The 22,575-nt window shown below is 26.1% G+C and overlaps 1 protein-coding gene across 2 annotated transcripts in view; it reads left to right on the forward strand.

Moving 5' to 3' along the window:
• The window catches only part of LOC117172381 (histone deacetylase complex subunit SAP130-A), a 63,232-nt gene that overhangs the window by 19,837 nt on the left and 20,820 nt on the right, over window positions 1–22,575 (forward strand). For both annotated transcript variants that reach the window (XM_033360253.1, XM_033360246.1), the window contains exons 4-7: window positions 2,894–3,248; window positions 11,134–11,331; window positions 16,299–16,641; window positions 16,764–16,910. In XM_033360253.1, coding sequence (XP_033216144.1) covers window positions 2,894–3,248; window positions 11,134–11,331; window positions 16,299–16,641; window positions 16,764–16,910 — 1,043 coding nt within the window. The remainder of the gene's footprint in view (window positions 1–2,893; window positions 3,249–11,133; window positions 11,332–16,298; window positions 16,642–16,763; window positions 16,911–22,575) is intronic.

The following is a 22,575-nucleotide window of genomic DNA, read 5'->3' on the forward strand; positions in this document are numbered from 1 at the left end:
CACAAAGATTACAAGGATTTCAAAGATTAGGTGAAAATTTGGATCTTAACCCACTTTCAGAATTAGAATAAGCCATGGCGACATAAAGGATTTTTAAAGGCTTGTGAACACTTTACAAAGATTTCACGGATTTCAAAGATTGAAAAAAGGCGTGTTTAAAAAACATTCCACAAATATTTCGAAAGATTTCGAACATTTTATCAAAATTGCAAAGATTTCGAAAATTTGAAAAAGGCGTGTACACCAGATTTCAAAGATTTCGAACATTTCCAAAGATTTTAAAACTTTCAAAAGATTTCTAAAATTGTAAATAACTAAACCAGATTTCTAAGATTTCAAAAGAGTTTACGCAGATTAAAAATATTTTAATAATTTCAAATCAATACAAAAGATTTATGAAAGGTTTCACTATTATTTGTAATATTTCAAAAAGGGTAGAGCACACCAGATTTCAAAGATTAAAAAATATTTCGAAGATTTTATATAATTCAATAATTCCAAGGAGTAACAAAGCTTTCAAAAACAAATTTTTATGCAAAATTTCACAAAGATTTTAAACCTTTCATCAAAGTTGCAATGATTTAAAAGATTTGAATAAGGCGTGTACAGCAAAAACCAGATTTATAAGCTTTCAAAAGAGTTTACACAAATTAAAAATATTTTTATAATTTCAAATCAATCAAAAAGATTTAAGAAAGATTTCATGGAAATTTTATAAAGATTTAAAAAGAATACAAGAAATCTAGATTTCAAAAAGAGAGTTCACCAGATTTCAAAGATTTTAAAACATTTCGAAGATTTGAATCGATTTCACTGAAATTTCAAATAATTCATTTATTTCAACGAATAAAACATTTTTCAGAAATAAAGATTTAAAAAAATTTCACAAATATTTCCTAAAGATTTCGAACATTTCATAAATATTGAAAAGATTTGAAAAGGCGTGTACACAAGATTTCAAAGATTTCGAAAATTTCCAAAGATTTTAAAACTTTCAAGAGATTTGAAAGGTTTTAAAAATTGTAAATAACTAAACCAGATTTCTAAGATTTCAAAAGAAATTACACAGTTAAAAAATATTTTAATAATTTCAAATCAATCAAAAAGATTTAAGAAAGGTTTCACTGTTATTTTGAATATTTCCAAAAGGGTACAGTACACCATATTTCAAAGATCTAAAAACATTTCAAACACTTCAAATAATTCAATGATTCCAACATATGAAAAAGATTTCAAAAATATAGATTTATGAAAAATTTCGAACTTTTCATAAAAATTGCAAGGATTTCAAAGATTTGAATAAGGCGTGTACAGCAAAAACCAGATTTATAAGCTTTCAAAAGAGTTTACACAAATTAAAAATCTTTTAATAATTCCAAATCAATCAAAAAGATTTAAGAAAGATTTCATGAAAATTTTATAAAGATTTCAAAAGAATACAATAAATCTAAAGATTTCAAAAAGATAGTTCACCAGATTTCAAAGATTTTTAAACATTTCGAAGATTTGAATCGATTTCACTGACATTTCAAATAATTCAATGATTTCAACAAATAAAACAGTTTTTAAAAATAAAGATTTAAGAAAAATTTCCCAAAGATTTCGAACATTTCATAAATATTGCAAAGATTTCAAATATTTGAAAAAGGCGTGTAGAGCAAAAACCAGATTTATAAGCTTTCAAAAGAGTTTACACAAATTAAAAATATTTTAATAATTCCAAATCAATCAAAAAGATTTAAGAAAGATTTCATGAAAATTTTATAAAGATTTCAAAAGAATACAATAAATCTAAAGATTTCAAAAAGATAGTTCACCAGATTTCAAAGATTTTTAAACATTTCGAAGATTTGAATCGATTTCACTGACATTTCAAATAATTCAATGATTTCAACAAATAAAACAGTTTTTTAAAATAAAGATTTAAGAAAAATTTCCCAAAGATTTCGAACATTTCATAAATATTGCAAAGATTTCAAATATTTGAAAAAGGCGTGTACACCAGATTTCAAAGATTTCGAACATTTCCAAAGAATTTTAAATTTTCAAAAGATTTCAAAAGATTTTACACAGATTAAAAATATTTTAATAATTTCAAATCAATACAAAAGATTTTAGAAAGATTTCACTATTATTTTAAATATTTCAAAAAGGGTACAGGGTACCACATTTCAAAAATTTTAACACATTTCGAAGATTTTAAATGACTTAAAAAACTTTCAAAACATGTTGAAGATTTGAATCGATTTCGCTAAGATTTCAAATGATTTCAACGAATGAAAAAGATTTCACAAATATTTCAAAGAATTATCAAAAATTTTCCAAACATTTTGAACATTTCATAAAGATTGCAAGGATTTCAAAGATTTTAAAGGTAGATCGGATTTCAGAGACTTCAAAAGACTTGGAACAAGCCAAAAGTACTTTTGTGATTTCAATTGATTAAAAAAGATTTCAGAAGTCTTTCAAAGATTTCATAAAAATATCGTCAAGATTTTAAAAGAATACAAGGATTCCCAAGATTTCAAATATTCCAATGATTTCAACAGGTTTCAACAAATATTAGAATATTTTAAAATATTTCAATGATTTCATAAAGCTTTTAAAGTATTTCAGTTTGAAAAAAATAAAAAATTTGTTTACTGGTGCTTCTGCTTTCTTTAAAAATAGAAATGGAAAATTTTTTACATCTATTAAAAACGGTTATTTCATTATTCGATGTAGAAGGAAAAAGAGAGACCTCAAAAAACTTAATTTCTTGACCTGGGAAACCTGGAAAAGACCTTCAATTTCGGTTTCGAAGAACCGCTCGACACCCTGGTTTGAAACTCTAGAAAGTGTAGACACCTCTGAATTTTGAAACTATTTTTTTTCTTTTACTTTTTGCCTATAGTGTGAGTGCCACGGTCCCAAGTTCACAATGGCCGCCGAAGACACCCTATTTGTACGTCCCGCCACAGAGACACCCATTACCGATTGTCCAACGAGTGACAACGAGACCTGCTGTTTACAGCAGTGTGCAGCAACCTCGTCTGGTGACCTCGGTTCCGGGTCGCCCCGTCCAGGCCGTCCAAGCAGCTGTTGTCACTGGACTTCCTGGGGCGCCCTGCCGATTGAGGGCCCCGATTCTCCAGACCAACAACAATGTTGCGCGGCTTCCTGTGGCGCCGACGAGACCTACTGCTCAGCTAGAACAGGTTCCCCAGATCAGCCAATCGCCGAGGGCGGTCTCCTCTCAACCGATTCAGGTACTTTTCTTGTTTTATACTACTGCGCAGCTATATTTTCTACGCGACTCTACTGCGCAGCTGTATTTTCAATATCACTCTACTGCACAGCTATATTTACCATACAACTCTACTGCGCAGCTATATTTTACATATGACTCTACTGCGCAGCTATATTTCCTATGCAACTCTACTGCGCAGTTATATTTTCTATGTAACTCTACTGCGCAGCTATATTGAAACTTTGTTTAAAATTTATTATTTTTATGTTGAAATGAGAACTGAAATATTGTTTAAATGAAAATTTAACTTAGAAAAAAAGTTTCGTTTTTTATTAATAATTTATTTGTTTTAGTACAAATTTCATCTTTCATGATGAGAAATATAACTGTTTGGTAGAAAATTAAACTATATTTTATTAAAAAGTCATATTTTTTCGGTTGAAAATTTAACTGTTTCGTATAATTTTACTATTTGTTTAAATTTTCTATTTTACCGTTGAAAAATACAAAAAAATATTTTTTGGATAAAAGTTCAACTTTTTAAAAAAATGTCGCTCTTTATTAAAAAATTCATCTGTTTCAGTACAAATTTCATCTGTCTTGGATAAAAATGCAAATATTTCTTAGAGAATTAAACTATTTTTTTAAGAATTCATCCTTTTTGGTTGAGAAAATTCTTATTTTTTTCGGGGACACTTATTTTTAGTTAAAAAATTTATATTATCACATACGGCGAAAGTGGCCGTTCCAGTAAGGGAAACCAAATTGTGCAACTGACGCTTAACCCTCAACGTGCACACATGGTAAAAATCACGGTAAAGTGAATCGTGGGTGTTCTTCACCCCAACGTATTTAATCATGTATTGTTTAACCCCTGTTAAATATTTTACTACAATAAAATTATCCGATATAGTTAAACGTATCTTTTGAAAGGTAGAGTTGATTATATTGCTATTTATTTATTTAAGTTTGTTAACAAAATTATTTTAAAAAAATGAAAAAATGTTGTTTTTTTTTACTTGAAAATTCATAACTTACGCAATTTTTATTATTTTAACCTGAAAATTTATGACTATACTTTTGAAATTGTTTACTTGCATAAAAAAATATTGCAACGTATTGCTATAAAAATACAAGCAATTGAAAAAAGAGACACGTATAACTGTATTTTTACATTTATATTTTATTCAACACATCCACAGTCTGCTCTCGCATGACGTGCTGCTGTAAGTTATAAACCATCTACAAAGAAAACAAGTATGAAATAATCGAAACAAAATTATTATTTTACTTCATATGATATACTTATGTTAGAAAGTAAACAAAAATCAATAAAATTTCAAAAAAAAATTACTTCAAAATTACTTTTTCACTCACGAAGTGCACACTGGGTGTTCAAAACCCCACGATTTTTTTACCTCCACTTTCAGCAGCTGCTCCTAGATTTAATCTTTTTTTTATTCAAATATAAACTATGCCACTTTTTTGTTGGGAATTTATTTGTTCAGGTTGACAATATAACCATAATGATATAAATTTAATTATTTTGTTGAATATTTTTTGTCATATTTTATAGTGGGAAAGACCTTTTTTGTTGAAAATAAATTGATAAATTTGAAATATTAAAATTTGTATCTGAAATACTGTTTATACGTTTTTTTCCGATTTGCAAAAAGAATTTTTTCTAAAAAGTTGTGCGTATTTGAATTTTGTGCTTTGTTTTTCAAAAAGCTCGATCTTTTTTTAAACATCTATAACTTTCGGCCTAATTGAGATATTTATTCTTTTCTTTTCATTGCCTTCTTTCAAAATCCCGCCGGAAAATTGAAAAAAGGTTTAAAATTAACAAAATGGCGCGGTTTTTCTGAAAAAATAAAAAATAGATTTTCTCAAAAAACTCACCTTCAAGTTTTTTCTAAATTCTTTTTTGTTACAAATGAATTTTCTACTTTTTCCTGGAAACAATGATAGATACGAAAAAATGTTAAGATTTTTCATAGTTTACGAAAAAAAAGTTCAAAAACTACATTTTTAAGGGGAAAAATTCTCTCGGCCTCAAAAATCATTTAGCCTGCATGATGCTGCTAATATGCCTTTCTTTTATGAGTAGAAATTTTTAAAAAATATTAAGAAAAATAAGAAAGGTGGGATTTTCCCGAAATTACATTTTTTTGTGTTTTCAAAATTTGGAGAAAATAATAAAAAAGATTTTCTTAAAAACCCTACCTTTTTATTTTTCTAAATATATATTTTTTTTAACTTCTAATAATAACAGAAAGGCGTGTTAGCAGCATCATACAGGATAAACCATTTTTGATTCAATTAGGCCAACAGTTATGGAGGTTTAAAGAAAAAATTCGGGCTTTTTCAAAAACAAAGCACAAAATACTTGATTTTTCAACAAATTAATTAAATTTTCAACATAATAGTTCTATTTTCAACCTAAAAAAACAAATTCCCAACAATAAAGTGTCATAGTTTATATTTCAATTAAAAAAGATTAATTTTATACAAAAATAATTTTAAAACCAGACTAATTTTCAACGAATAAATATTTTTTATTCAAGAAAGAAATAAAAGTTTATCTAAATTGTTGAACCTTCAAGACAAAAAATGAGTTTTCTCTACAATAATTTAATTTTTAAACAAAAAATATGACTTAAGAAAAAAATTAAGTTTACACGAGACTCATGCATTTTTACCCAACAATAATGAAATTTTAAACCAAAAGAATTATTTTTTATAAAAAAGGGAGAATTTTCAACTAAAAAAGATCAATCTTTATAAAACAACAAAATAGTTCAACTTTCAACCAAAGAGATGAATTTTCGACTAAAAATATAAATCATTAACCAAAAGAAAATGACTTCTTGACAAAGCGATTCAACCAAATCTTTTAAACAAAGTAGATAAATACTTAAGCAAAAACGGAAAATTTTTAACTAGAAAGTTGCATTGTCATAAAAAAAATGAAATTTCTACGAAAACAGATGAATGTTTCAATCAAAAAGATCAATTTTAAAAAAATAATACTTGAATTTTCGGATCAAAAAGATTTCAGTTGACTTTTCAAGATCAAAATATTAATTTTTAAATAAGAAATAAATATTCACAACAAAAAAATTGAATTTTGAATTCAAAAAGACGAACTTTTAACCAAAAAGTATGAATTTTTAACAAAACTGTTGAATGCTCTACCAAATAGTTGCATTTTTTCAACCAAAAAATCATTATAACAAATAATTTTAACAAAGAAGTTAATTTTTCAACTCAAAATCTAACCGTTCCATTTTGGGTAGAAACTTGTCCTTTTTAAGTTCAAAATTTAACAGTTTAGATATAAATTTTGTCTTTAAATTGAAAATTCATTTATTTCGATAAAAATTCACGTCTTTAGTTCAAAAATCGACTTTTTTGGCAGAAAATGATCTTTTAGGTTTGAAATGAATGTACGTGGTTGGAAAATAAATTCTTTTGTTGAAAATAATTTTTTTCATTGAAGATTCATCATTTTAATTAAAAATTCATTTGTCTGGATGAATAGGAATTTTTTCCCCGAAAATTTGATTCTTTTTCAGTCGAACATTGATTTTTTTAACATTAAACTGAAATATTTTAGTTTTGATTGAAAATTGATCTTTTTTAGTAAAAATAATTTTTTTTCTGTTGAAAGTTCAACTGTTTCAGTTGAAGATTCATCAGTTAAGATGAGAATTATTTTTTTTTTACTAGATATGTAATTATGTTTATAAACGGAATAAAACACTTTTTAACAAAATACTTGAATTTTCAACCTAAAAAGATAAATCCCCCCCCCCCCAAAAAAGTGTAATTGTTTATATTTCAATTTAAAAAAAAAAGAAATTTGTACAAAAAGAATAAGAATTTTAAAACGAAAGAGATGATTTTTCAACAAATAAAGTTTTTTCCCTCAAGAAAGAAATAAAAGTTTATCTAAATTGTTGAACCTTTCAAGTCAAAAGAAGAATTTTTTCTACAAGAATGGAATTTTCAAATAAAAAATATGAGATAAATGTTCGACTAAAATATAAATTTTCAATAAAAATTTGATAATTTTTTAACAAAGTGATTATACCAAATCTTTGAAACTAAATATTTGAATATTTAAGCGAAGAAGAATACTTTTTAACCAAAAAGTTGCAATTTCATTTTAAATCAAATGAAATTTCTACTAAAAAAGATCAATTTTTGAATCAAAGAGATAAATTTTCAATAAGAAAAATAGTTAAATTTTCGATTAAAAAAGGATTTCAGTTGACTTCTCACAAATCAAAATATGAATTTGTAAGCAAGAAGTAAGTTTCTACGAAAAAAAATTGAATTTTCAATGCAAAAAGACAAATTTTTAACCAAAAAGGATGACTTCAAAAAAATTGTTGAATTCTCTACCAAATAGTTGCATTTTTATCCAAGAAAAATTGAATGTCTTGTAAAACAGATGAATTGGAAAAAATGATATTTTTGTTTTAATTGTAACTTGCATCCAGAAAAAATTCCAGTTTATTTTTCAACACCAAAATATAAATTTCAAACAAAAATTAAATTTTCTATAACATATTTGAATTTTCAACAAAACAGAATTTTCAGACAAAAAGTATGACTTTTTAGCAAAACAGTTTAATTTTCAACCAAACCGTTGCATTTGTGTCCAAGAAAGATAAGATTTCTCTTAAACAAATGAATTTTTAATTAAAATACTCAAATTTTCATCCAGAGGAGATACCAGTTCACTTTTCATTGCCAAAATAAGAATCGTAAACAATAAGTTAATTTTCTCCTCTATAGTCGAATTTTAAACCAAAAAGTATGCATTTTTAATAAGACTGTTAAATTTTCTACAAAAAAGTTGCATTTTTGTCCAAGAAAATTGAAAATTCTACTAAAACAAAAAACAAAAGTTGCATTTTTGTCCAAGAAAGATGAAATATTTCTGCTAAAAAGATTAACTTTTAAATCAAATAGACAAATTCTCTGAAAAAATAGTTTTCATCGATAAAGCATTTTATTTGACTTATCAGCAATTAATGATAGATTTTAAACCGAATTTAGAACCCAAAAAGACCAATTTTTAACAAAACAGTTGAATTTTCAACCGAAAAGCATATCTTTTTAAGAAAATTGTTGAATACTCTACCAATAGTTGCATTTTTATCCAAGAAAAATTAAATTTCTTCTAAAACAGATGAATTAAACAAAAAAAATTTTTGTTTGAAGTTGAACTGCATCCAGAAAAAAATTTCAGTTTATTTTTCAACGCCAAAATATAAATTTTATACAAAAAGTACATTTTCTACCACATATTTGAATTTTCATCAAAACAGAATTTTTAAACAAAAAGTATGACTTTTTAAGAAAATAGTTTAGTTTTGATTCAAACCATTGCATTTTTATCCAAGAAAGACAACATTTCTCTTAAAGAGATGAATTTTTAATTTTAAAAAAATTTAAGAGTTTAATTTTCATTCAGATAAGATTTCAGATATCTTTTGAAAACCAAAATATTAAATTTAAACGAAATGTAAAGTTTCTACGACAGTTAAATTTTCAACAAAACAGCAGAATTTTCAACCAAAAAGTATGACTTTTCAAAAAAATTATTGAGTTTTTAACCAAATAGTTGCAATTTTATCTAAGAAAGATATAATTTCTGCTAAGGCAGGAGAATTTTAAAAACAAACAAAAGTTCCATTTTTGTCTAAGAAAATTGAAAATTCTACTAAAATAGGTGAGTTTTTGAATCAAAATGAAAATTTGCATCAAAACAGATTTCAATTTACTTTTCAATACAAAATTAGGAATTTTAAACAAAAAGTACATTTTCTAGGAAATAGTTGCATTTTTATCCAAGAAAGATGCAATATTTCTACTAAAAAAAAAATTAACTTTCAAATCAAATAGACAAATTCTCTGAAAAAATAGTTTTTATCGAAAGAAGATTTCAGTTGAATTATCAGCAACTAAATATGAATTTTAAACTGAATTTTGAACCCAAAAAGACGAATTTTTAACTAAGCAGTTAAATTTTCAACCAGATAGGATGTCTTTTTAAGAAAATTGTTAAATTTTCAGTCAAATAATAAAATTCTTAACTAAAACAGGGTGTCCAGCCACCTTGAAAACCTTGAAAATCTGGAAATCTCCTTGTATTTTTTACGAGAAATTTGAATTTTGTTTGGATTCTTAAACAGTTATCTTATTGAAATGCGAAGAGTAATTTAAATCTTTTAATCTATTGTGAAAGAAGCATCTCGTTTAGAAGAAATCTTTTAACTAGAAAGTTTGTTATTTATCGAGATATAATTGATCTTTTGTTCATTACAGAATAAATAAAGAGATTTTAAGTCACTTTTTGTAGACTGTACCAATTATTTTATAGATTGCAATAAATATATTTTATTATTACGAATAATTCTATATGTTTTTAATTGCTTCTCCTCTAATATAGAATGTTAAAATGAAATTTTTAATGGTTTCAAATTAATGCAAAATATTTCACAAATACCTCAATGATTTTAAAAGAATACAAACATTTCAAATATTTGAAAAAGGTTACAGTACACTAGATTTCAAAGATTTCCAAATATTTCAAAGATTTTAAACCATTATAAATTTTTCTAAGCCATTTCACAGAGATAAAAAATTTTCCAGTGATTTTAAAACAATACAAAAGATTTCAGAAAGATTTCACAAATATTTTAAATAATTCATAAGGATTTCGAAAGATTTCAAGAATTTTTAAGATTTCGACAAGGATGCAGTACACCATATTTTTAAAATTTCTAAAAACTTGAATGACTTTAAACGAACTCAATTTTTTTTAAGATTTTAAGATTTCGAGTGATTTCAATCAAATTAAAAAGATTTCAGAAAGATTTTACAAATATTCCAAAGAATTCATAGAGAATTTAAAATATTTTAAGAATGATTTTAAAAGAATATAAAAGATTTCACAAATGTTTCAAATAATTCATAAGGATTTCGAAAGATTTTAAAACTTTTAAAGATTTGAAAAAGGATGCAATACACCAGATTGTAAAAATTTCTAAAAATTTGAATGACTTTAAACGATTTCAATTTTTTAAGATTTAAACAGATTTCGTTATTTCAAACGAATACAAAAGTTTTCTGACAAATTTCATAAGTTTTTGAAAAGATTTCAAGAATTTCTAAAATTAAAAATTTTTTTAGAGGATTTCAAAAGATTTTGTCAAAAATTTTAAATATTCCAATGATTTCAATCAAATAAAAAATATTTCAGAAAGATTTTATAAAAATTCCAAAGAATTCATAGAGAATTTAAAAGATTTCAAGAATTTCAAAGATTTCAACAAGAGTACAGTACACCAGATTTCAAAGATTTCAAAACATTTCAAAAATTAAAGAAATATTTCAAAAATATTTCGTAGATTTCTTGAAGATTTCAAATAATTTCACAAAGAGTTCAAGAATTTCAAAAATTTTAAAAGATTCCAAAAAATTTTTCAAACGATACACAGAAATTTCAAGATTTCACAAAGATTTCAATGAATTTACAAAGATTTTAAAGATTTTAAGGCGACCTAAAAAAACTTGATTTCTTGACCTTGAAAACCTGAAAAAGGCCTTGAATTCTTTTCATAAGAATCGCTGGACACTCTCTGAAAAGATAATCTTCATCAGAAAGTTTCTGCGAATTTGCAACAATTACGTACATGAGTGAAGGACCCCCCCCCCCCCCCCCCCCCCCCCCAACGTAAAAAATCGTAACAAAACGCCTCGAACCTTGAGCTTTTATGTTATTTAAATTTGGTCCCTCATGAATTTAATTATTCCGATTGAACCTACAATCCTAAAGTTGCCGTTGCTTAATCTTTTTTTTTTTGTTTTAATTTTCTCATTTACAGTTGACGCAGCCGACGAGGACTCTGACGACGTCGAGCACGGTGAACAGAATAGCAGTTGCGGCCCCAGTAATGGGGACAGCAAGTAGAATCACAAGTGTTGCCTCTGTGCAACCCACTGTAAATAAACAAGTGGCAATCACAACTTCTGCTCCGACGAGTGGATCGGCGACCGTCAGTCGCATTGTTCTTCCTCAACAGGTATAAATCCTCATTAATTATGAGTAAATATTGAAAATTAGGCGGCGGTCTGAGTTTCAGAGAACTTTATCGCGCAAAAAGGAATTTGGAAATCTACTGCGCAGTTATAAATGCCACAGAACTCTACTGCGCAGCCATAAATGTCGCAGAACTTTTGTGCGCAACCATACGCCGCATGGAACTCCGCTGCGCACCAGTATATTCTCAGTATATTTCTAGGGAGCTTATGGATGCGCAGTAGATTCTTGTGGCATTTATAGCTGCGCAGTAGATTTTTCAGGTATATTTGGGATTTAATTTGGATTCTTCAATTTGTTTTAAATTCAAGAATAAAGAAATTTTTTTATTTTTTTCTTCCTCAAGCTGCAAATTAGGAATTATTTGACTTTACACATAAGTGGCACGAATCGTCGACTTATTAAAAAAATTTTTTTTGATAAATGACGCTTAAAATTGAAATTGTTTAATTTTAAAGATATTAAATTTTTCAAACTTTCCACGATCTTAGATATCATATCATTTTTTTCTCGTTCCAAATTTGACAACTTTAATTTTTATAGCGTTTAAAAATAAAGTGTTTAGATTCAAGACTAAAAATCTAATAATTTCAATTTTTACTTTACAAATTGGAACGTTTTGGTCATTTGGAGTATTATTATTATTATCATTATTATTTCAAAAAGACTAAAATTGAATATTAAAAAAACTGCAAACTTGTACAGTATTTAATAGAAATACGTTATTGCCGATTACTTTGTAATTAAAGACAAAAAACTCAATAATTTCAGTTTCATATTTTATTAATTGAAAATTGTTTAATTTAATTTTAATTGTTTAAATTTTTTAATTTTTAAGTGCGAATTCGCACCAGTGTATCGTTTCCAATTGGAAAATTAAGATTGTTTTGGCTTGAATTTCCTTTTTAAAAGTCTAAAAAATTTTAAACGCAAACAATTTTTCTTCTTGAAAATGGGGAAGAAAGTTTTTTTTTACTGAAAATTTAAATATTTCATTTGAAACTTAAACTTTTTTGTTTAAATCTCGTGTTTTGTTGGAGATCAATTTGTTTGAAAATATTACTATTTTAAAAAAATATTATTTCATGGTTGAAAGCTATTTTTGCTTTTGGTAAATATTAATTTGTTTAACTGAATTTTATCTATTCAGTTTTTGATTGACAATTTATCTTTTTTCGTTGAAAATTTCCCATTTTTGCTGGAAATGAATCTTCTCGGCTGAAAATCCATCTTTCTGGCTAAAAATTCAACTATTTCAGTTAAAGATTAATGATTTTAATTAAAGATTCATCTTTCTTGTCAATATTTTAATAGAAGATTCATATGATTTCGGAATTCATTAGCTTGGTTGAAAATTTGACTTTTTTTCTTGAAAATTAAACTATTTTGTTTAAACATCGTCTTTTTATAGAGAATTAATCTTCTGGCTTGAAAATTCATCTTCTTGTTAAATCTTTTTTTTATAATTAAAATACAAGTATTCCGCTTAAATATTCAGAATGTAATTAGAAAACTTATCATTTTAGTGGAAAATAAAACTACTAGGTTGAATTTTAAACTCTTTTATTAAAAATTCATATTTTTTTATTTAAAATTTATCCATTCTATTTGAAGATTCATCACTTAAATTGAGAATTCATTTTGTTATTTCATTTTTTTTAATTGATCTTTTTTAGTTAAAAATTCAATAATTTGGTTAAAAAATTATCATTGTAAATTGAAGATTCAACTATTTCGCTGCAAATTCGTTTATTTTGTTAAAACATCGTCTTTTTTATAGAGAATTAATCTTGTGATTTCAAAATTAATCTTCTTTTTTAATCTTTCTTTTTTTTAATGAAAATTCAAGTATTCCACTTCAATATTTATAATGTTGGATGAAAATTCATCATTGTGGTCGAAAATAAAACTTGAATTTAAAAAGTTTAAGAAAGTTGAATTTAAAACTCTTGATAAAAATTTACAATTTTGGTTTAAAACTCATCTATTCCAGTTGAAATTTCATCAGTTTAGTTAAAAATTTACTCAACTAGTCAATTTTTTGCTTAATAATAGATCGTTTTTAGTTGAAAAATCAACTATTTGTTTGAGAATTAATTTTTTTTTTTGTAAATAATCTTTTTTTTTGTTGTTGAAAAATCAACCATTCCAGTTCAGGATTAATGAGTTTAGCGAAAAATTAATCTTTATTATTTAAAATTCAACTTTTCGAGTTTGAGATTTATAATTTCAGTTGAAAATTTATTAGTTCGGTTGAATTTTTTTTTTTTTTTTTGGTTGAAAATTATCTATCGAAGCTTTGTAAGCTAAAAATATCAATTGAATCCTTATTAACTGAAAAAAATCATTTATAATAAACTAGCGAAACTTTACACATACATAATCTGAGTCGATTGTTTAAAAAAATGCGAAATATTTTTAAGGCTCTGAATAGTTAGAAATAAAAAACTTTTCAAACAAAAACAAATTCTGAAATTAAGGATTTTGAATGATTGAATTATTATTTCATCATTATTAAAATTCAATATTTTCAGCTTAAAATTTGGAAAAGTGTACAATTCAATTGAAATTCGCATTTTTTAATTTTTAAGGTCTAGTTACCAAAATTTTACTTCTGAGACTTTTAATCTGAATTTTTACACCATTGTACAAAATTTTTCAATTTTGAATCTTCAATTTTCAATTTTAAACTTTTGAAATTTAAAATTCAGCACAGAACTAAAAATGCCCTTTAAATTAATTAATTAATTACATTAATTGGGCTGGAAATTCAATTATTTTGTTTAAAGGTAATAATTTTTGTTCAAAAATTCATCTTTCATCCTGGGAAACTCTTTTTTTTCGTTCGAAATTTAAGTCTTTTGTTTAAAATTAGTATTTTTACTTGAAAATTAATTGTTTCAGCCGAAAATTTCAAGATCCCATTTTTGGTTGAAAATTAATGTATTTTAGTTGAAAACTGGTCGTTTTGTTTGCGGAATTATTTTTGTAAGTTGAAAATTCAACCTAATTGATTTAAGATTCAACTATTTCGTTGAAATTTCATATATTTTGTTGAAACATCGTCTTTTCTTGTAGATAATTAATCTTCTTGTTTAAAAATTAATCTTCTTTTTTGTGAAAATTCAAGTATTTCAGTAAAACATTCATAATTTTAGTCGAAAATACATTATTTTGATTGAAAATAAAACTTTTTGGTTGAATTTTAAACTCTTTTGTTAAAACTTCACCTTTTTGGTTTAAAATTGATCTATTCCAGTTAAATTTACATCAATTTAGTTGAAAATTCATTTAACTCTTCCATTTTCTTAATTGATCTTTTTATATATTTTATTGGGTTACCTTTTTTTTAATATCAACTATTATATTTTTCGTTAAGAAAATTCATTTTTCATATTAAAAATGCAACTGCTTTTGTATGATTGTTGAATATTTTTTGTTTCCAAGTTTATCTATTTGGTTAAAAATTCAACTTTTTACATATAAAATTTCAGTAATTGGTTAAAGATTCAAATATTTTGTTGAAAATTCAAACATTTCGGTGAAAAGTCATTTTGGTCCAAAATTCAACTGTTTTGTTGCAAATTCATCTATTTGGACAGAAAACTCGTCCTTTTAAATTAAATACTCATCTTTTTTAGTTAAAAATTAAACCGTCTTTTAAAAAAATTCAATTATTTTGTTGTAAACTCAACTTTCTTGATTGAAAAATAACTTTTTTCTTCAAAATCCATGTTTTCTTTGTTAAAAGTCACCTGTTTTCTAAAATATTCGACATTTTTACTACGAAAATTAAACTAATTGGTTGAAAATGCAACTGTATTTGATTAAAGATTATCTTTTTTGTTTTAAAATTAGATTATTTGTTTAAAAATTTAATTTTTAATTGGAAAATTAAAATAATTGGTTAGAAAGTTATCTGTTTTGGTCGATAATTAAAATATTCTGTTCAAAATTCATCCTTGGGTTTAAAATTGATATTTTATTGTAGAAAAAGAGTCTTTTTCATTAAAATAAATACATTCATTTTTTTATTTTAATTTCAAATTATTTTATTCTGTTCTTTGAATATTGATGGTCAAGGAAAAGTCACGGAATTTTGAAAATGAAGTTCTGCGGCCACCCTGTCGTAGCGATTTTTAGACGAGTTTATATTTTTCACTATTTTTCACTGCTTCAGTGAACAGCGAGCGAAAAATTCATATCAGTTTTCGCTGTTGTTGGGAATTCAGCTGCTGAATTAGCTTAAAATTTGATAACTCAGTCAATTTTTTACCAATTTTTAATGAGAAAAGAAGGTCATTACACGTGAAATTAAACTCGCTGTAAATGTGTCAACAAGAAGAATTATTGGATTTAAAAAAATGGGCGATACTTCGAAATTTTTTCGAGTTTATCTTCCGGATTTTTCACTTAAATAAATTGAACAATTGCAAAAAAAAACGTTTTTGACCATAAAATCAGAATTTGGGATTTATGTTAAAATTCGTACTTTTTTATTTCTACCAGATCTACCATTTTTAAACATGTTTTCGTAAAAGGTTTGGGTATTTCACTCTAAAATAAAAGATACCTGGAGAAAATAATTTTTTACTCGGAAAAGCTTTAAAAAGTCCCGGAAATTTCCGGTCTTTTTTGACAATTTTGGAAATCTCTTAAAATGTTTTTATTCTTTTGAAGCCTTTCAAAATTCTGAAAAAGTTTCTAAATTTTCTGTTTGAAATCTGCAAAAATCTAAACATTTGTTTTAAATTAGGCTGTGGGTATTTGCGCCGTAATTTTGGTACGATTAGTTGAACTTCAAATTCTAAATTAATTTTGTATCTTAAGATTACTCTAATTTTTTTATTATGAATCATCTGTTATTTATCATTTTAAATTTCTCATTTTGAAGAAACGCCAGACACCCTACTGTAATATTTGTTGATCCAGATAATTTTTTCCATCTAGCAAACAATTCCTCGGGTTGTACAAACCGTGGCTTCGGTCACCTCCTTGGCCCAAGTGTCCCGGGTCATTACAACAGTTGCAAATACAGCAAGTGTCCCTAGAGTTGTTAGTCAACCGGGACAAACATCGGTGGCTCGAATAACCGGGATTTCTATGCATTCTTTGCCAATAACGCCGACGAGAGCGACGCCAACGACGATAAAAACCACCCCGACATTGAATGTCGCTCAAGCAATTCAGCCGAAACAACCGATACAACAGTCAACTCTAAGAATTGTTACGAGCGGTGCTACCAGTTCCAGCAATACCATGGCTGTTGCCAATCCTCCCCAACCCGTCCAAGGTAACTAAAATCAGAAGAAGCCTTCTCACTTCTCCACCCTAAAATTGCAAATTTTATATTAAATCGGTTCTTTTTCTTTCTTTATTTATTTATTATTTTATTTATTTTATTTTTTTTGACAGCAACGTATTCGCAATATCGACCTGCTGCCATCCAACCTGTGAGACTTTTAGTCGAACCTGCATACGAGGAGCCACAATACAAACCGAACGCTTCACCCCGACCGAGTATTTTGAGGAAGAGAGATCATGACAGTTCTCCAGCGAAAGGTAAGACACACGGGCACGGCTAGCCTCGATTAAAAATTTACCTTTTTTCTTAAATTGATTGAACTATTTCATTTTTTTGTTGAAAATTTACTAAAATTCATTGATTTGGTGAAAAATCGTTTTTTTTTTGTTTTTTGTTTTTTTTTTTTTTTGGAGAGAGAGAGAGAGATCATGACAGTTCTCCAGCGAAAGGTAAGTCACAGTGCACGGCTAGCCACGATTTATAATTTACCTCTTTGGTTTAAAACTCGTCTATTAAGTTGAAGTTTCATCATTTTAGTTGAAAATACACTTAACTAGTCGATTTTTTTGTCATGAATGTTTTTTAGTTGAAAAATCAACTATTTGTTTGAGAATTCATGTATTTTTTTTGTTCTAATCCTTTTAGTTGAAAATTCAACCATTCCAGTGGAAAATGAATGCTTCTAGTGAAAAATTAGTCTCTTTTATTTAAAATTCAACTATTCTAGTTTGTGATTCATAATTTAAGTTGAAAATTCATTACATTGGTGAAAAAAAATTGTTTAGTTTTTTTTTCTTTTTGAGAGAGACAGATCATGACAGTTCTCCAGCAAAAGGTAAGACACACGGCACGGCTAGCCTCTATTAAAAATTTACTTTTTTTTTAATTGATTGAACTATTTCATTTTTTTTGTTGAAAATTGACTAAAATTCATTGATTTGGTGTAAAATCGTTTGTTTTTTAAAAAATTTTTTTTTTTTTTTTTGAGAGAGAGAGATCATAACAGTTCTCCAGCGAAAGGTAAGTCACAGTGCACGGCTAGCCTCGATTAATAATTTACCTCTTTGGTTTAAAACTCGTCTATTCAAGTTGAAGTTTCATCATTTTAGTTGAAAATACATTTAACTAGTCGATTTTTTTTGTCATGAAGGTTTTTTAGTTGAAAAATCAACTATTTGTTTGAGAATTCATGTTTTTTTTTGTTCTAATCCTTTAGTTGAAAATTCAACCATTCCAGTGGAAAATTAATGCTTCTAGTGAAAAATTAATCTCTTTATTTAAAATTCAACTATTCTAGTTTGTGATTCATAATTTAAGTTGAAAATTCATTACATTGGTGAAAAAAAAATTGTTTAGTTTTTTTTCTTTTTGAGAGAGACAGATCATGACAGTTTTCCAGCAAAAGGTAAGACACACGGCACGGCTAGCCTCAATTAAAAATTTACTTTTTTTTAATTGATTGAACTATTTCATTTTTTTGTTGAAAATTGACTAAAATTCATTGATTTGGTGTAAAATCGTTTGTTTTTTTTTAAATTTTTTTTTTTTTTGAGAGAGAGAGAGAGAGAGATCATGACAGTTCTCCAGCGAAAGGTAAGTCACAGTGCACGGCTAGCCACGATTTATAATTTACCTCTTTGGTTTAAAACTCGTCTATTCAAGTTGAAGTTTCATCATTTAAGTTGAAAATACATTTAACTAGTTGATTTTTTGTCATGAAGGTTTTTTAGTTGAAAAATCAACTATTTGTTTGAGAATTCATGTATTTTTTTTGTTCTAATCCTTTTAGTTGAAAATTCAACCATTCCAGTGGAAAATGAATGCTTCTAGTGAAAAATTAGTCTCTTTTATTTAAAATTCAACTATTCTAGTTTGTGATTCATAATTTAAGTTGAAAATTCATTACATTGGTGAAAAAAAATTGTTTAGTTTTTTTTCTTTTTGAGAGAGACAGATCATGACAGTTCTCCAGCAAAAGGTAAGGCACACGGCACGGCTAGCCTCTATTAAAAATTTACCTTTTTTTTAATTGATTGAACTATTTCATTTTTTTTGTTGAAAATTGACTAAAATTCATTGATTTGGTGTAAAATCGTTTGTTTTTTAAAAAAATTTTTTTTTTTTTGAGAGAGAGAGATCATAACAGTTCTCCAGCGAAAGGTAAGTCACAGTGCACGGCTAGCCTCGATTAATAATTTACCTCTTTGGTTTAAAACTCGTCTATTCAAGTTGAAGTTTCATCATTTTAGTTGAAAAATCATCTATTTGGTTGTGAATTCGTGTATTTTTTTATTATAATCTTTTTAGTTTAAAATTGAACCATTCCAGTGGAAAATTAATGCTTTTAGTGAAAAAATAATCTCTTTTATTTAAAATTTAACTATTCTAGTTTGTGATTCATAATTTGAGTTGGAAAATCATTAGATTAGTGAAAAAAATGTTTGTTTTGTTTGTTTGTTTGTTTTTTTTTTTTTTGAGAGAGAGAGATCATGACAGTTCTCCAGCAAAAGGTAAGACACACGGCACGGCTTCATGTATTTTTTTATTATAATCTTTTTAGTTTAAAATTCAGCCATTCCAGTGGAAAATTAATGCTTTTAGTGAAAAAATAATGTTTTTCATTTAAAATTTAACTATTCTAGTTTGTGATTCATAATTTTACTTAAAAATTCATTAGTTCGGTGGAGAATTTGTTATTTCAGTTTGTTTGTTTTTTTTTTTTTTGAGAGAGAGATTATGGCAGTTCTCCAGCGAAAGGTAAGTCACAGTGTACGGCTAGCCTCGATTAAAATTTACCTTTTTGTTTTAAAATTCACTTAACTATTTCATTTTTTGTTTAAAATTGACCTTTTTAAGTTGAAAATTCCTTAATTTGGTTAAACATTTGTCTTTGAAGTTAAAGTTTCAACTATTTCGTTGAAAATTTGTTTATTTTGTTAAAACATTGTCTTTTTTCATAGAGAATTAAACTTCTGATATTAAAATTAATCTTTTTATTTAATATTTTTTTGTTTTGTTTTGTTTTGCGATAAAAATTCAATTATTCCACTTCAATATTTATAATGTTAGTTGAAAATTCATTGATCATCATTCATCTTTTTTATTGATTCATAATTTTGCTTGAAAATTTTTAAATTGTTTTGGAAATTTTTTTTTAGTTTTTTTTTTAATTTGCAATTAACTAAGATTATTTTTTAACATATAATTAAACTCCCAATCAACGAGATTTTCAATCAAAATATGAATTTTTAACAAGGAATGAGTTTCTACCATCAAGATTTAATTTTCATTCCAAAAAGACGAATTTTAAGCCAAAACGGATGAATTTTTAACAAAAGTGTTGAATACTCTACCAAATAGTTGCATTTTTATACAAAAACATGAAATTTTTCTTAAAACATAAATTTTTATTTAAAAATTTTTTTTGTAATATTTGAATTTTCATCCAAAAAATATTCCAGTTGACTTTTCGAGATTAAAATATGAATCATCTAACAAAAAATTAATTTCTACGAAAAAATGGAATTTTCAACCAAAATAGAAGATTTTTTTTTAAATAGTCGAATTCTCTACCAAATGGTTCCATTTTTTTCTAAGAAAAATGAAATTTGTACTAAAACATATTATTTTTTAATAAAAAACGACACTTTTTTTTAAGTTGAACTTTCATCAAGAAAAGATTTCACTTCATTTTTCTACACTGAAATATAAATTTTAAGCAAAAAGTAAATTATAATTTAATTATATTTTAATTCCGAATTTTTAACCAAAAAGCATGATTTTTCAACAAAATTGTTGTATTTTCAAGCAAACAGTTGCATTTTCATCCAACAAAGGTGTAATTTCTGCTAAAGCAGGAGAATTTCAGACTCAAAAAGACCAAATTTAAAAAAAGAGTTGATTTTTCAACCGAATAGTTGCATTTTTATTCAAGAAACATGTAATTTCTTCTAAAACAAATGAATTGAAAAAGAAACTTAAAAAAATAGTAAAATTTTTATCCAAAGAATATTTCAGTTAACTTTACAACACAAAAAAAAAAAATTTTTAACGACAAATTAGTTTTATACTAACTAGTAGAATTTTAACCAAAAAGTATGACGTTTGAACAAGTATGTCAAATTTTCAACCAATTGCATTTTTGTCCAATAAAAATGAAAATTCTACTAAAACAGGTGAATTTTTAAATCAAAAGGCAAATTTCAAAAAAGAGTTTCATCCGAAAAGATTTCAATTGACTTTTTAACAAAACAGTTGCATTATTTTCAGTTATCTTATCAGAAAAAAATACGATTTTTAAACAAAAGATTAATATTCTATGAAAAGAGCTGAATTTCAATCCCAAAGACAAATTTTGAACAAAACAGTTCAATTCTTCAGGAGAAAATTTTTGCGAATTTGCTGTTACGTAATTTAAGAACTAGTTAAGGATTCAAAATTTCAGTTAAAAAATCATATTTCTGCTTTAAAATTGAACTATTCTCGTTAAATATTTACGATATTATTTGAAAGATAACTTTTTTTTGGTGGCAAATAATTTTTTAAATCGAAAATTCAACTTTTTTGATTAAAAATTCCACTGTTGTAGTTGAAAATTCACCTGTTTGGGTAAACATGAATCTTCTTAATTGAAATTTAATTATTTAAGTTTTAGTTCACAATTTATCTTTTCTAGTAAATATTAATTTTGTTTGTTTGAAAATTCAACTTTTTCACGTGTTCCATTTTCGGTTCAAAATTATTATTTTTTCAGTTCAAAATTCAATTCTTTCATTGAAAATTTGTCTTCTTCAATTGAAAAATTCAACTATTTCGTTAAGAATACATGTATTTTGTTGAAAAATTATGTGTTTTTGGTAGAAAAATAATTTTTTTACTTTTAAATTAATCTTCTTGTTTCAAAATTCATCTTTCTGGTTTAAAATTTAACTATTCCAGTTGAAGATCCATAATTTTATTTGAAAATTCATCATTTTGGTTAAAAATTAAACTATTTTATTGAAAATCCGTTGTTGTTATTTTTTTTCAGTTAATTTTTTCAACTAAAGTTTAACTCTTCCGTGTTTGGTAAAAAATTGATACTCTTTTTAGTGGAAAAGTTAAATATTCGTTTCAAAATTCATTTATTTTGCAAAGTTTTTCTCTATTGTGTTAAAGGATGTGCAGAATTAACGTCATGAATTAAAATAACTGTTTGTGTTTTGCGGAAAATATGAATATGTTAATTTTAGTTGACCGAGAATCGCCTTCCTGATAACGTCCATTGCTACAATTATGTTTAAAAAAAACGTTTGACTACATTTTATTTATCTCCTGATCTTAGTCGTCCGACTTTTAAGAATCACTGCCAAATTGACGTTCATGCTAGAGGTCGGATAGCCTGTCCGATCTCTGGGTGAATTAAAAAATTCTGCATCTTCTGATAGATTAAAAATCTCTAAATAAACAATAGATAAATTGAATTTTCCAAGGATTTCAAAAACTTAAAAGTCTCTCGATTTTGGAAAAAGCAGCTATTTCAGTCAAACCTTAAACAAAGTAAGTCATAATTTCAAAACAAAAATTTTCTGGCACAGAAAATAGCACACATATCGTAAAATAAATAGAGGGTTTAATCATTTTTCCCCTTGTGTGTCACTGGAAACAGTGTGGCCGCTAGGACGGAAAATTGGGAAAACCGCGAATTTTACGAGACCGGAAATAACCAGGACAAGACAATGAAGTTATTTTTTGACTGGGAATTTTACAAATCTTTAACAAAGAAACCTGTTTAAATTTGATTTTAATATTTGTTAAAAAGAATGATTTGTAGTTTCTATTTGCTATTATACGAGGGTAGTTCAATAAGTCCTTAGAATGACCAACAGATGGCGCGCGAATCGCTCCAAATCATCTGTTTTCAGTCAGCACCACTCCCGACTA

The sequence above is a fragment of the Belonocnema kinseyi genome, chromosome 1 (genome assembly GCF_010883055.1).
Source record: "Belonocnema kinseyi isolate 2016_QV_RU_SX_M_011 chromosome 1, B_treatae_v1, whole genome shotgun sequence".
NCBI classification, from domain to species: Eukaryota; Metazoa; Arthropoda; class Insecta; order Hymenoptera; family Cynipidae; genus Belonocnema; species Belonocnema kinseyi.